Source organism: Protomyctophum bolini (assembly GCF_963924005.1).
Source record: "Protomyctophum bolini genome assembly, chromosome: 6".
Classification (NCBI taxonomy): Eukaryota; Metazoa; Chordata; class Actinopteri; order Myctophiformes; family Myctophidae; genus Protomyctophum; species Protomyctophum bolini.
The window spans coordinates 11,140,044-11,155,043 of NC_137867.1; the positions used below are offsets into that span (position 1 = coordinate 11,140,044).

Genomic DNA, 15,000 nt, shown 5'->3' on the forward strand with positions numbered 1-15,000 from the left:
CGTTGGATAGGATTTTGTCCACAATCCATGATAGGAGAGATAACATTATATTCTTCTACATTCTCTAATTGTGTAGACTTCTTGTAAATTAACTAATTAAGTAACAATAATTGAACTCTTGTGTGAGTGTAAAATGAATTAATTTAACACTCAAGAGTTAAAGCTCTTTAAGGTCCAGTTGGTCACCAACTCTCCATCATTTATCTGGGGACCACCTGGGACGCATCAAGGACCACTGGTTGAAAACCACTAAGACCCCAGCATCCTTATTGTGGGGAAGACTTTTGCCGGAGAATAGCAGATCAACAAGCTCACAACGCGTCGCTTTGATCTCGTTGATGAGCTATTTTTAGTGAAGATATTTAATGTAAAGGCGGGGAAAAAACTGAAAATACATTAGTATACAGCCCTGGGGGACTCTGGTCAACCATATGGATTTAAGTGGTTAAACACAACTTAAAACTGAATTGATTTACTGCCTAGGTTTGACAGCAGAGCGTCAGAGATATAGTGAGGAGGTATTAAGACCAGATTAAAATGAAGTCATCGCAGAAGCTAGCCCATGCAGACAAACAAAAACATTATAAGATATAGAGCAAGGATTGTTAAAATGTCCATAAATGTCCATAAAATGTGAAAATCTCTCTCTCTCTCTGCAACAGATACAGACAGAAGGAGAGAGAGAGAGTGGGGAGAGATGATGATGATGATGAGGATGTTTGTGTCTAATTTTACTCCTACAACTGTGTGTGTGTGTGTGTGTGTGTGTGTGTGTGTGTGTGTGTGTGTGTGTGTGTGTGTGTGTGTGTGTGTGTGTATATTACAGTATGTGTGTGTGTGTGTGTGTGTGTGTGTGTGTGTGTGTGTGTGCGTGCATGTACAGAAGAATGTCAAAGTCACTCTTTCCCACAAGGTCACATTGTCATTTGGACAGTTGTCAAGACGTTCAGACTTTTGACCTTTGACCCCAGATGTTTCTGTGATTTGATTATTATAATTTTTTATCTCCTATTTACATTTGTTCGTATGGAAACAACAACAACAACAACAACTTGGGGTACATGTGTGTGTGTGTGTGTGTGTGTGTGTGGGGGGGGGGGGGGTGTTTTGACAGCTTTAATTTGAGCTGCTCCAGACAGTACAGTGCGGGGCTGCATCCAAGAACTGTCTCCAACGTTGAATGTTTTGGTGAAGATAGACGGCCTTGTGAGCTTGTAGATCGGCTATAGTTTCTGCCTGCGACAAGGTTTGGTAGGTCTGGACGAATATGACTTCAAAAGCAATATCATGGCTATTATTTCAAACATTTGCCTCGTTTTTCGATTGATGACCAAAATCTATTTAAATGTTTATAGTGAAAATAGCTATATGTACAAGATACCTACACACTCACAAGTTGCAGGGCCGGATCTACCATATGGGCACTTTGGGCCCCTTTTTTTTTGTTTCACAGAAAATTTCCCTGCCAATCGGAATGAAATAAATGGTGTCTAAAAAGATTGGTGTTTTATTGTTGGTGAGAAGAGGAGCTGAAAAGTGCAATTGTGTGTAAAGCAGCAACAATGCGCTAGATTGGCTGTCACTCTGGGGGGGGGGGGGGGGTAGGCAAACGGAAATAGGCCAATGTAACGGCATAAAACTGCCCCAAAACAGCAAAATTGTTGCGCGAGCGCGAAGGGGGTCCCTTCGAGCTTCAGTGCCCAGGGCCCTCATAGGTGTTAATCCGGCCCTGACAAGTTGTGAGCTGCTTCTCCCATAACTTGCAAAGGAGTATCAGCACATTGTCAGGTTCAACAAAATGTTTTGGGACAGCGTCTGCTAAAATGTCAATTGTAAATTGAACGAAGAACCCCCCCCCTCCGACCTTTACCTCATCCAGAGTCTTAAGAGCTACGTGGGGGACGAGATGGGGGGGGGGGGAACTACATTTCCCACACAGCTAAAGAGTAATAAAACATGAGAACAAAGCTCACAGAACCTCACCTCGGCCCTGCGCTGCTTGACACTTCTTTCACAGCTATACACCTCCCAAACAAAGACCCTGGGGGTCTGAATGCCAGGCCCGTCCAGCCCTCCGCTCCATGCGGCCAGCATTCCACACCATCATTCACGCTTTTCCATTCGGCCCGTGCCAGTCGGGTCAGGGGGGCCGCAGGTTTCTCAGGACATTAGAGGGGCTCCACGCAGGGCCACAAGCAGCAAATATAGACTCCACTTGTGCTTTTGATTTGCTGGTGGTGTGTGGGCTTTGCAGTGGTTGTGCTTGCCTCTCGTGCATGTGTGGTGTGTGCGTGTGCTTCGGCGAGCGTTACCATGCGTCGTGTGTACTTATATGCACACGTGTGTACACATGGGTTTGTTTTGTTTTTCTATTACTCTATTCTACTGTACTGTACTACTCTATACAGTAAAGTCTACTTTATAGTTCATATTAGAGCCCGACTCACTGCGAATGGTTGGGTCAAGGCATTACATGTAGTAGGCCTATATTGCCTATATATTCCTATAGGCCTATATTTTCGTTGATTATCTTTGCCGCAGTAATGCTTTTTCTTTCTCAGTCTCCCTTCATTTTAGAGGTACTGAAATGTCTTCAAAGTCCTTAAATTGTCCCTTTAGAACCACTTCTATACCATCAGTGGAAGCGCAACAGAAGTGTGAAGTATTGGACTTGAAAACTGTGTGTTTGATTGACAGTAGGACCTTCCCTTTGTAGTTGATTCATCAACCACAATACCTTTGATTTTACAACAAGCGGTGCCGTGTTTCACCAGTAGATGTCAGTGTTCTCTCTCCATCTTCAGGGCTGGCAGTTTAATGTGGACACAAAAGCTGACACAGCTTTATACAGGCTTCTCACAAAACACAAGAGGGTTACACAAAGAAAGGTTAGCTCATCTCAAAACTGTGGGGTAAGAATATCACGGTGTCCATGTTGACTGGCTAAAGTATATATATAAATTATATTTTTTTCTTCTTTTTGGAGAAAACACTCTAAATTTATTTTCACAACTTTACATTCTCTGACCTGCCTGCTTACTGTATAGTATTGATGCTGTCGTCGCTGTCTGCTTGTTGCATCCCCGAATAAAAGGTGTGCAGTGAACATTTTATGGCAATTCTATTCTATTCTATTCTCAAACATTTTCATGTCAAGGACCCCTAATAGGCCTATGTATTTGGCCAAGGACCCCCCATCTTAAAATATGTTGTGCCAGGGAGGGAGTGGGCCCCACATGGCCCCACACAAGATTGGTGTCAAAATGTAAATCAGCTACTTTCAAACAGTTCATCTATCAAGTGGTTAAACTGATTTTGATGATAATAATATTAAGTAATGGTTGGAAACCCCCCCCCCCCCCCCCCCCCCACACACACACACACACACACCTGACGCCGACATTTCTGTCCTGTGTGATTGGTTGTCCGTGTACGTCGCGGCGCTGCGTCATGACGCATGGGCGGGGCGGAGAGGGGAGGGGGGGAGGAGGAAGGCGGTGTCGGCCGAGGAAATCAGCTGGTTGACACCCAATGGGTGTCACAATAACAACAAAGGAGCTACTGCTGCCAGGGATCAGAGCAAGGCACAGTTTATAGCGCTCTTTAAGACATTAGCTATGCAGAGAGAGAGAGAGAGCGAGAGAGAGAGAGCAGTGTGTTTAGCGACTCAAGAAAGAAACTAGGATAGCAGGTAAACAATGATCCTAGCAAATTTCTGTCTAGACGACGCACGCACACACACGCGCGCGCAGGACAAAACAACAGAAAGCAGGACAAAGCAGTGTGTGTGTGTGTGTGTGTGTGTCTCTGGGTAGAAAGTGTGAGACACTTTGAGAAAAAAAAGAGCAACATAAATAATGTGTGTGTACTCACTGTACTGTATACGCGCGCGCGCTGATCCGTGCGCCGCGGTGGAGACGCGACTGAACTAGAACGGAAGAAGAATTATAAGTAGTCAGACTGTCAGAGGCAGTTAGTGTGAGTTCTACGTATCTATTTTTGCACAAAGAACGAAGAGAAAAGCAGCGGCTCTGTGTCCCCGGGCTGTGTGTCCCGGCCGTCCCCGGGACGGGAGCGACTGGACCCCGGCGTGCGGCAGGCTGGACATGTGGGTCAACTCTTCTCCCGTCGGAAGGTAAAAGACCGTTACTGCTGCAGGCAGGCATGCAGCACACTGACTGGACTGTGTACTGGCCTGCTGCTGGGACTGGGTCACATGCTGCTGCTGATCAGGCTCACAATGGACTGCTATTGTTGTCTGTCTGATGCAACCTGCAGAGTACAGAGTAAAACATTAAATAAAAAATTATATATCCTCACTTCTCAACCTGTGGGTCAGGGGTCCATGCAGATGACAGTGAAGTGACAATTTAAGGACTTTTCGGTAAAACAACAAACAAACAAAAAAAGACCATTGCTGTGTTAAAAGTAGTCAATCAACTACCGGTATACTATAAGAACTTTGGCCAAATTGTCAAATAATGTAAGAAAGAGTCAAAATTGTATTATAATTTTTTTTTGGGGGGGGGGGGAGTTGCCTGTGCAGCCAGACCCCTGCGTAAGACCCCACTTTGAGAACCGCTGATCTACAATGCAATGTATTATTATTCTTTTTTTTGCACACAGCAAAAAAAACATCAAAGCTATGATTTGGTAATGACCTTAATTAATGACCACCTGCCAGGGTGCTTTTTCGATGCATTTTAGTTTAGTCTCCAAGTGGGGGTGTGTGTGTGCGCGTGTGTGTGCGTTCAGCGTCGTAATTTTTAGATGAGATGTTTTACTGTAGTGTTTCTCAAACGTTTTCATGTTAACGGACCCCAAATTGATAGCATTTGGCCTGGGACCCCCATGAAGATTTGTATTTTTAGCCACACTTCATACAATAGTATTAAAGTGGTTAAACTGATTTTGAAGCTATATTAACTTTGAACCACTTTGTTTGTTGCGCTGGTATTTAATTATCAGCAAGCATCATCTAGTTTTATAGTGAGTGTGTTAATCTGGATTCCACCCATTATCACCATGTGACATAAATACTGATAATAATCATACTAATAACCATAATATTAATGGCTTATCAGTCATAATAAGAATCTCATACTTTATATTGCATCGATTTTCTCCTCCTGGCTGTTTTCACACAATGGTTGCAGGAAGCACAACACCATTCATTGAAGTGCTGCTTGTCTGCAATAGTTATTGATTGATTGATTGAAGGCTTGAGTCAGGTGAGATTGGAACGTGAATACGCGATCAATATACACTACAGTATATATTGTACTTGGGATAAGGGATCTCTCAAAATGTGACTTTGTTAAACCAACCTCATTGCCAGAATAGCATCACAAACACATTCAGTTCTCGGCTATCTTTTGTAATGATTCTCGTCTAGGCCCTGTTTTTGAGTGTCAAGTTGTGTCTATAAGCCTCACCCCTAGCACCCACCTCTCCAGACTCCACTTAACCCCCTAGCACCCTCCTCTTCAGACTCCACCTTACCCCCTAGCACTCACCTCTTCAGACTCCACCTTACCCCCTAGCACCCACCTCTCCAGACTCCACTTACCCCCCTAGCACCCACCTCTTCAGACTCCACCTTACCCCCTAGCACTCACCTCTCCAGACTCCACCTTACCCCCTAGCACTCACGTCTCCAGACTCCACTTACCCCCCTAGCACCCACCTCTTCAGACTCCACCTTACCCCCTAGCACCCACCTCTCCAGACTCCACTTACCTCCCTAGCACCCACCTCTTCAGACTCCACCTTACCCCCTAGCACCCACCTCTTCAGACTCCACCTTACCCCCTAGCACTCACCTCTCCAGACTCCACTTACCCCCCTAGCACCCACCTCTTCAGACTCCACCTTACCCCCTAGCACTCACCTCTCCAGACTCCACTTACCCCCCTAGCACCCACCTCTCCAGACTCCACTTACCCCCCTAGCACCCACCTCTTCAGACTCCACCTTACCCCCCTAGCACCCACCTCTTCAGACTCCACCTTACCCCCTAGCACTCACCTCTTCAGACTCCACCTTACCCCCTAGCACCCACCTCTCCAGACTTCACCTCACCCCCTAGCATTCCTCTCCCTGTTATAATCCCTTCCTGTCACCTTTGTTCAATAATACATCATGCTGCTAGGATAGAATACTATGCAGATATTATACACTGTGTTGGTTACTTGTTCCCTTGATTTGTGTCTTGGATTACCTTTTTCCTTGAAGACAAACGCACATCATGTTATTAGCTAGGTTCATTGTTAATTTGGCATCCTTTAGTTTCTTTGAGGAACTACATTATCCTATTCTGTACTGTACACGCTGTACGGGAACCCCTTTTGGTGTTTTAAGCATTATGTTATACTTTAGCTATTGAAAAATGGCAGATCTACAAGCTCATAGCGCTGCACAGTGGGTTAAGCTCACTGCACTCTACTTGTTGTTTATTCACTAGAGTTTTTACTGTTTAGTACTGTGATTATTCTGATCACACTCAGGATAAGAGTGTCTGATAAAGGCCTTCATTGATTGTAATTGTATACAGTATAATGCATTTGACACATTTGATACAACACAATATCTAAGAAACATAAATCCCCTAATAGCACTGTCGCATGTTGTTATAGTTTTGCAGATCTGTGCAGGCAGATGAGTGTGGTTGTTATGTAATGCACAGACCGTTATTCCATAGTCTTGGAGATCTGTGCAGCTAGATAAACATGGGGGTTATGTAATAAGGCTGTTATTCCCTCAGGATTACTGTCTGTCAGCCAGTAATCTGTAATCTGATTACAGTGTGGCAGACACACAGACTCATATCTGGGTCAGGGATGGAGGCCGCTGGCTGATTTAATAATAGTCAACTTTGTGAATACATTGAAAAACGGCTTTAGATAATTTGCTTGTTCTGTGAATTACACGTCTTTTTATAGCCTGAGACTGAGTGTAAATCAGCCATTGCAAGGGTTTGCGGCTAAGGTCTAAATATGTAGTTGATAATATGTTTTTATGTTTTGTTGTGTTTCTGTGTGGCCTCAGTTCAAATTTAACATTGCTATGTGGCCACCAGCCCCTGATCCTTGACTGATGGACAGAGACATATACTGTAGAATATGAATTAATTAATTAATGGAGACAGACAGACAGAGTGACAGGGAGGCAGATGGCTACTGTCTGGTTCCCGGTTCGAGTCCCAGCGGCGAACTCTTCTACATTATGTAGATTTCTTAATTAAGTAATGCAGATGTTTAACCATAAATTAACTCTTGAGAGCGTAACATGGATTTTACACTCAAGAGTTAAAGATCCATAAGGATCCATTGGGTTACCAACTCTCCATCATTTAGCTGGTGACCGCCTGGAATGTGTGGAATCCCCCCCACTGGTTACATTACTTAAGCCCATATTCAGATTTATTTACTGTCCGTGTCCAGAATATAAATAGGATGAAGTCTGTAGATCAGTCTGCTTGAAAGGTGTGCAAAAAGTTGTCCACCTACAGACAGACAGACAGACAGTTATTTGGCCAGACGACAGAAGTAGTGAGGAACATTCTGCCCAAATTATGCATGAGTTCCTTTGTCTCTCTGGCCCTCCTGCACACACGCACGCACGCACACACACAACATTTGTAGTATCCTGGTTGTTCAATATGCAAAATAGATTTGGACCACAGGCGGCTATTTTGCTATTTATTAATGTTTTGCACAGGGCCATTATATGGTTACCGTTCCTGTCGAGCATGTTTCTTTTGTAGTGCAAAACTATAAGGTATGGTAAACATACATTGCAGGCAACGTCTAAATGCTCTGATTGCGCATAATGGGGCAGCGGCACCGAGGAACGCAAATGCCCATGCTTTCATAAGCTGTAGCCTTTGATTGCATTTGAATAAAAAAACATATTTGATACACTATCACCCACGTGTCACTGATGATGGAGAATGTAATGACAGTCACAATTTCTTAACCTGAGATCAGATTAAAAAAATGTCTTCTACATCCTGACATCTTTCTGAAAAAGCTATGTTTCTATGTCAGTCGTTCATACGATTTTTCAATAGCTAAAGCATAACATAATGCTAACACCAAAAGGGGTTCCCGCCCGAAATGGGTTGATTGTAGTGCCACGGCACAGTGTTACACATAAACACTGCTGCCGCACTGGGACCCGCCGTCTGCCTCTCTCTCCATATCATGACGGAGCCATGTAAAAAAGATACACCTAGTGATCATAGATAGACAGGCAGATTCTCTTTAAAATGTGTTTAAAAATCTGCCCAACGATAATGTCACTGGTGGACGGGTTTCTGATCTGTGCACACAGCCAGCCCTCCTATGAGACACAGACTGAGTAGAAAAGAATGTGTGGAATTTCATCGTGAACATTAGTGAGGACCAATTATATGAAGATAGGTTGTAAAAGTGGCGAAGTGGTCCTTTAAGGAAGCCGGCCTGGGTTGTGTCCTTCCTTGCCCTGGGTGGTGACTAGTCGGTCAGAGTAATACTTGTGACAGGCCTACTGGTTAGGGTTAGTTAGATACGTTGACCATGCAGTGTCCCAGACCTTGTTTATGGGCTAGGTTAGTCACACACACACACACACACACACACACACACACACACACACACACACACACACACACACACACACACACACACACACACAAAGAGAACGTTTATTTCTGACAAGGCAGCTGACAGGCTGCATGCAACCACATCCTATAAACGTCTGTCAGTATCTTTGCACAGCACTGATGTAGTCATATTTCAGAGTGCCCCGAAACCTTAGTTGCGTTCGTGTAACGTTATCGCAGACTGTCGGTAATGTAAAAGGTATCCACATCCAACGTGTCCTACATATGTCTGTAGCAAACCTCAGGTGGTAAAAGTAGCCCGCTGTGAAACGACGGTTTAATTTGGGTATTTATTTAGGCAAGCCTGTGTAACCCGTCAGACGGTATTTTTCATGTAGCGCGCTTCCGCTATGAGGCGCACTACTCGACATGTCGTCTAGTAGTGTAAACGCTACATACTAATTCCTACACGGGTTGTGTTTATAATTATAACCACGCCCCCCGGGCAAGTTAAGTTTACTGAGGTTAGGGTTAGGTTTAGGATATAGTTTTCTTGAGGTTAAGGTTAGGGTTAGGTTTAGGCTGTCAATCACAGCGACTGGCCAATCACAGCGCGTCGACTGCACAACCCGTGTAGGCTTTGGTATGTCGCAGTGTAAACTGGTCTACAGTCGCTGTGAATCCCATATAATTGAATCCCAAACAAGATTGGCCTTAACATCCCACCCCACCCAATTGCTGTAATTAATAATTGCATTAATGCGTTCTGCCATGCGTCGCCGTCAACGTGTCAATAACGCGTTAATTTTGAACAAATGTCACGGTAATGTCACGGTATTCTTTTATTTAAACCTTTGAAAATATACTACATTAGTTGCATTGATCCAAGGCAGAACACTAATGGATTGGTTGATCGTTAAATTTGATCACTGTCAGAAACTTTAACGTAAACTGTGTGTGTGTGTGTGTGTGTGTGTGTGTGTGTGTGTGTGTGTGTGTGTGTGTGTGTGTGTGTGTGTGTGTGTGTGTGTGTGTGTGTGTGTGTGTGTGTGTGTGTGTGTGTCACAGAAAATAGTACATATTATGACACGACTAAAAAACAAAAATAATCCGTAAATAAACATACTACTACTGACGGAGTAGTAAGTGCAATTTCACCGTGGGTGAGTTGTGGTTGGGGCTGGGTGAGTTGTGGTTGGGGCTGGGTGAGTTCTGGTTGGGGCTGGGTGAGTTCTGGTTGGGGCTGGGTGAGTTCTGGTTGGGGCTGGGTGAGTTCTGGTTGGGGCTGGGTGAGTTCTGGTTGGGGCTGGGTGAGTTGTGGTTGGGGCTGGGTGAGTTCTGGTTGGGGCTGGGTGAGTTGTGGTTGGGGCTGGGTGAGTTCTGGTTGGGGCTGGGTGAGTTGTGGTTGGGGCTGGGTGAGTTGTGGTTGGGGCTGGGTGAGTTGTGGTTGGGCCTGGGTGAGTTCTGGTTGGGGCTGGGTGAGTTGTGGTTGGGGCTGGGTGAGTTCTGGTTGGGGCTGGGTGAGTTGTGGTTGGGGCTGGGTGAGTTCTGGTTGGGGCTGGGTGAGTTCTGGTTGGGGCTGGGTGAGTTCTGGTTGGGGCTGGGTGAGTTGTGGTTGGGGCTGCAGGGTGAGTTCTGGTTGGGGCTGGGTGAGTTCTGGTTGGGGCTGGGTGAATTCTGGTTTTACATGATCTACTATTCTCTGCCTATCGGTTTACAACTCGGACGGAGCTGAGTCGGCTCTACCGAACTTTGCAACGCTCGGCAGGCGACTCGTCATCTCACAGAAATTAGTACCCAAATCCGATGTTAAGTAACAGCAAATTGGTCCTGGAATGCTATTTTATGAATGCATCTAGTTTTGACGTGTTCCTTTAATGAACGGGTGTCTGTTGGACGTGTGTAACACTGTGTGTTCATTGACACTATGTGTGAAATGCTTGTAAAGCAGGTTTAAGGGCTTAAGGAGATTCTGAGAAGCTTTCACAGTGTTGTGTGGGTTTTTAAACACACACACACGCGCACGCACACACGCATGCGACACACACTCGCTCCCACAGTTCTTAGCGTTGCTTCAGCATTAAGCTTCATTGTGTCGCTGTTGGGTGGAAGCCTTGTACTGTATTCCCAATACCGGTTTTATTATTGTGCCGGCCTACTCGGGTAGTGGTACGATGCAAATAGGGAATGCATGCCTCACCCTCTAAACCCACTGTCCGAGTACCCATTGTAACCGTCTTCTCTGTCTGTGTCCCTTTTGTGCCCATATATGTAGATGTCTGTCTGTCTGGAGATCCCATCATGTTATCAGTATTTGGTTATCATTATTGGGTTCTGGAAAGTAATTGTGCAGTGGTAAACGTCTGTGGAGAATGTCTGGAAAGTGCAAAAGTAGATTCAAATGCACTTGCACAAATGCAAGTGACTCATTTCACCCTACTCCTTTTAAAAAACAGTTTACCAATCAGCCAGTTCTATAGAGTCCGTAGGATCTGTAGCACAGGTGAGTCTTTTCAGGAGCAGAAAACTACTAGAGCTAGAGGGCACAGTACAGTGAGTACACACAGGAGATTGTAGACAAAGCAGCAAGGAAAGTAAGTCAACCCAAGAAGAATGTCTACAACCCACGAAAAAGAAAACTACGTCGGCACAACCTTTATTATGTGTTACACAATACTCACCTCTAGGCAATCTTAAAAAAAACAAAAAACGATCTAAATCCTCCAGTTTTCTGAAATAAATATTTTCACGATTTTTCAAAAATAGCTCAATTACAACGTAATGTTTAAAACACCAAAAGGGGTTACCGCCCAAATGGGTTAAAAAACACTGGCATCATCTCAGTTCAGATCCAATAATCATTTAAGATCCCCCCTCGTCTAGTGTACTATAGAAGGACACCTAACATAAAGAGACATTGTGGTAAAAATCTGATTTGCCTCCTAAGAAACCTCACACTTTTCTTTTTTCTTTTTAAAAACATATGATTATTTATTATGAGTATTTTCACAGCAATTATTCACATATATTTTTCTCCCCACAACCCCATGGCAGCACAAATACTAAACAAAATCTTCGAAGAAACATCAGGAAATGTCCATAAATACAGAACAAATTAAAAAATAAATAATAATAATAATATTAATAACAACAACAAAAAACACATTAAATACAGTTAAACAAACAAATGCACAATGTCCCATCACAGTTCCCTACCCCCACCCCACAGCGGACTACTCCAATTAACCACTATACATCCAAAGCCTCTTCAATATCACCTCGCTTAATGAAGTCCAATAACTTCTCCCAAATCTTATAGAGGTTTCTTCCTAATTACATACGTTAGTTTCTCATATGCCAAACTGGTCGTTAAATTCCTCAGCCAAAAGCCGATCGTAGGGGCATTGACATTTTCCCAACATAGCGCAATTGAGCGTCTGGCCCAGATGGTAACCAGCGTTGTGGGTCATGTGTTCAATGTCACACAGAAAAATGTAACTTCTTGTATCACCCAACAACGGGACAACAGATACAAATAAGAGGTAAAACAAACTTGTACAACTATCGAATGAATGAATGAATGAATTTTTTATTATTACATTTCACAGAATACACTGAATACAACTGACACTTCCTGTTCATACATATTTGTAAATTATTCGAAAGCAAACAATCAAAGAAAAGAAAACAAATAAAATAAAATAAAATGAAAACAATCATAACAAGGCCATTTTACATGTAAATGGCCCTCCTCCTCATTGACCAGGCCTTCTCAAGGAATGAGGCGAATGAAAAAGTGTACTTTTGAAACAGGCGCTTCAGTCTCTCAATCAAACTATCATTTATTTGCCCAGATGTCCTTGTGGGACTGGTAAAACAACACATGCATTAAAAACGTGTATTGCAGAACACAAAAAAGCCCAGTGGCACTACATTTCAAAAAGGCACACCACAATGTCTCTTCTCTTAGATATTTGAGAATATTTTCCAAGACATGGGGGAGATATAGATAATCTGTTATTAAAGAGAGAGCTATGGTGGATCCATTATCTTAGAACTATGGCACCCATAGGACTCAATGAAGACTTTAACTCCAGCCACTGGATGGTTATATAGAGTTCATAGTTTAAAACTTTTTCAGTTTTTGAGTGGTGCAACCACTCCTACAACCAGCAATGTCCGTGTACCTGTTTGTGTACCCGTTTGTTTGTGTACCTGTATGAGCACGAGTATGTGACTTATTAATAGCAGTAGGGGGCGCCAGAAACAGAGAGAGGGGTAGTGCTGTGTCTCTAATGAGAGAGAGAGAGAGAGAGAGAGAGAGAGAGAGAGAGAGAGAGAGATGGGGGGGGGGGGGGGGGGGGGAATTGCACCACTCAGTTCACACGTGTGTGATTTTTTGCTTTTCGAAGGGAAAACGACAGATTCTTGAAAATGCTAGGTTGTGGATACTACAGTACATTAACCTCCCAATAATTGGGCTTGGAGCCAATGGGTGTTGACATACTGATATGTACTCAGCTTTGTCTATTGTTTTGAAACCTTTTCTACTTCTACTTTTATGCAATTGCTAAAATCATGTTGCCAATCGTGTTTTTGTTTGCCAATCATGTTTGCCAATCACATTTCAGCTTTTGGAGCCACCCCACAACTGGGCTGATGGCTCTTTTGTCCACACTCTGTATACAAATAATCATTTCCTTATACTTGAGAAAGACCTATACTGGTTGAAACGTTTGTCCTGCCTGCTGTGTTCATGAATAAAAGATACCTGGAGCATTACAAAGTGAGTTGCGAGCACTTGCTTTCGTCTATGACTTTTGACATTTGGCCAGCTAGTTATTTTATAGGCCTTTTTATTTATATCAGGTTGGGTAATCATTTATTTACAGATTTATATCAGGTATCATTGACTTATGTATTATTTATACCAGGTGGGCTATTCATTGATTTAACTTACGTGTCATTTATTATAGCCTAAACCTAAACCTTATGTTTCATGGTTAGACAGTTTCAGAAAATATATCAAAAACAAAATAATCCTTTTGCTTTCTGAAGAAGGCATGCACAACTACCATTTTAATTAGAATAAATAAATTATTCGCTAAACAGGAATTTCATAACTCTCTGAAGTGTTTCCACAATACCTTAGCGGCTGAATTTAGGCTCTTTAGGAAGTGTAACATTATGCAAAGTAATTTTAATTAATTCTAATATTATTCAGAGAGAATATGTTCTATATTAAGTTTGTTGTCTCAGTGCAGCATGAGGGGAGCTGAAGGGAATTAAATTATTACATCTCATAATGAAGCTATTATTATGACAGAACAGCAATTATTTAGCAGTATTATAATGTTGAATGTGAAGGCGTGAACATTCATTTCCCTACATGCATTGTTACAGAGGAAAATAATCGTTTGGCTTTGGTTTGACAAGTTTCTCTCTCTCTCTCTTTCTCTCTCTCTCTCTCTCTCTCTCTCTCTCTCTCTCTCTCTCTCTCTCACTCACTCACTCACTCACTCACTCACTCACTCACTCACTCACTCACTCACTCACTCACTCACTCACTCACTCACTCTCTCTCTCTCTCTCTCTCTCTTTCTCTGTCTCTCTCTCCCGTGCCACATAGCTGGGTGAAGGCATCAAAGGGACAGTTTGACTCTATGCCACAATGTCAGACTTTATTTGATTTAACCACTTTAAAACTCTAGACTTTGTTGAGGTTGTTTGACCTTTTTTTTAATATTTCTTTCCTACAATATATAAACCTTTATTTCACATGTTGGCTTTCATCACGAGACAACGAGTTTACATCGTTGTAAATAAATGCACTGAAGGACATTCTGTCTCCAGTTAGTTGTGGTTTTGGGTATGTCTCTCAAAGGACCATCTCTCGCTTGAGACTTTTTGAACGTCTGTCTGTGTGTGTGTGTGTGTGTGTGTGTGTGTGTGTGTGTGTGTGTGTGTGTGTGTGTGTGTGTGTGTGTGTGTGTGTGTGTGTGTGTGTGTGTGTGTGTGTGTGTGTGTGTGTGTGTGTGTGTGTGTGCGTGTTGTCGCTGTGCCTTCTGTTTCAGTGGAAAAACAAAGAGATGCTCTCTATCAACAGAGGAGGAGGGCAGATGAAATGAAAAGTGCTCAGGAGGACTCTCTCTCTCTCTCTCTCTCTCTCTCTCTCTGTTACAGAAATAGCAGTGTGGTTCTGCTCTGTGGACCATGGGTTGGCAGAAGGCCCGGGTCCAACTGGTCAGCTTCGCAGGGCTCAAAACCTGACCCGGGTTATTATTTTCATTTAGAGACGGTGTAGAGAGAGAGAGAGAGAAGGAAGATGTGTGCAGGTATATCTGGCTCTAATGGAGTCAGTGACCGTGCAGCTGTGTTAAGTTTGTTGACTAAAAGTATTATGACGAACGTTTGTC

General features: G+C 43.3%; 1 protein-coding gene across 2 annotated transcripts in view; it reads left to right on the forward strand.

Annotated features, from left to right (window-relative positions):
• The window catches only part of rhobtb4 (Rho related BTB domain containing 4), a 51,060-nt gene that overhangs the window by 15,804 nt on the left and 20,256 nt on the right, over positions 1-15,000 (forward strand). The window contains exon 1 of one of the 2 annotated variants that reach the window (XM_080765158.1): positions 3,570-4,135. The exons of the other annotated variant lie outside the window; for it this stretch is intronic. Coding sequence (XP_080621284.1) covers positions 4,107-4,135 — 29 coding nt within the window. The 5' untranslated portion in view covers positions 3,570-4,106. Of the gene's footprint in view, positions 1-3,569; positions 4,136-15,000 lie in introns of those variants that run through there. 2 annotated transcript variants of the gene reach the window in all.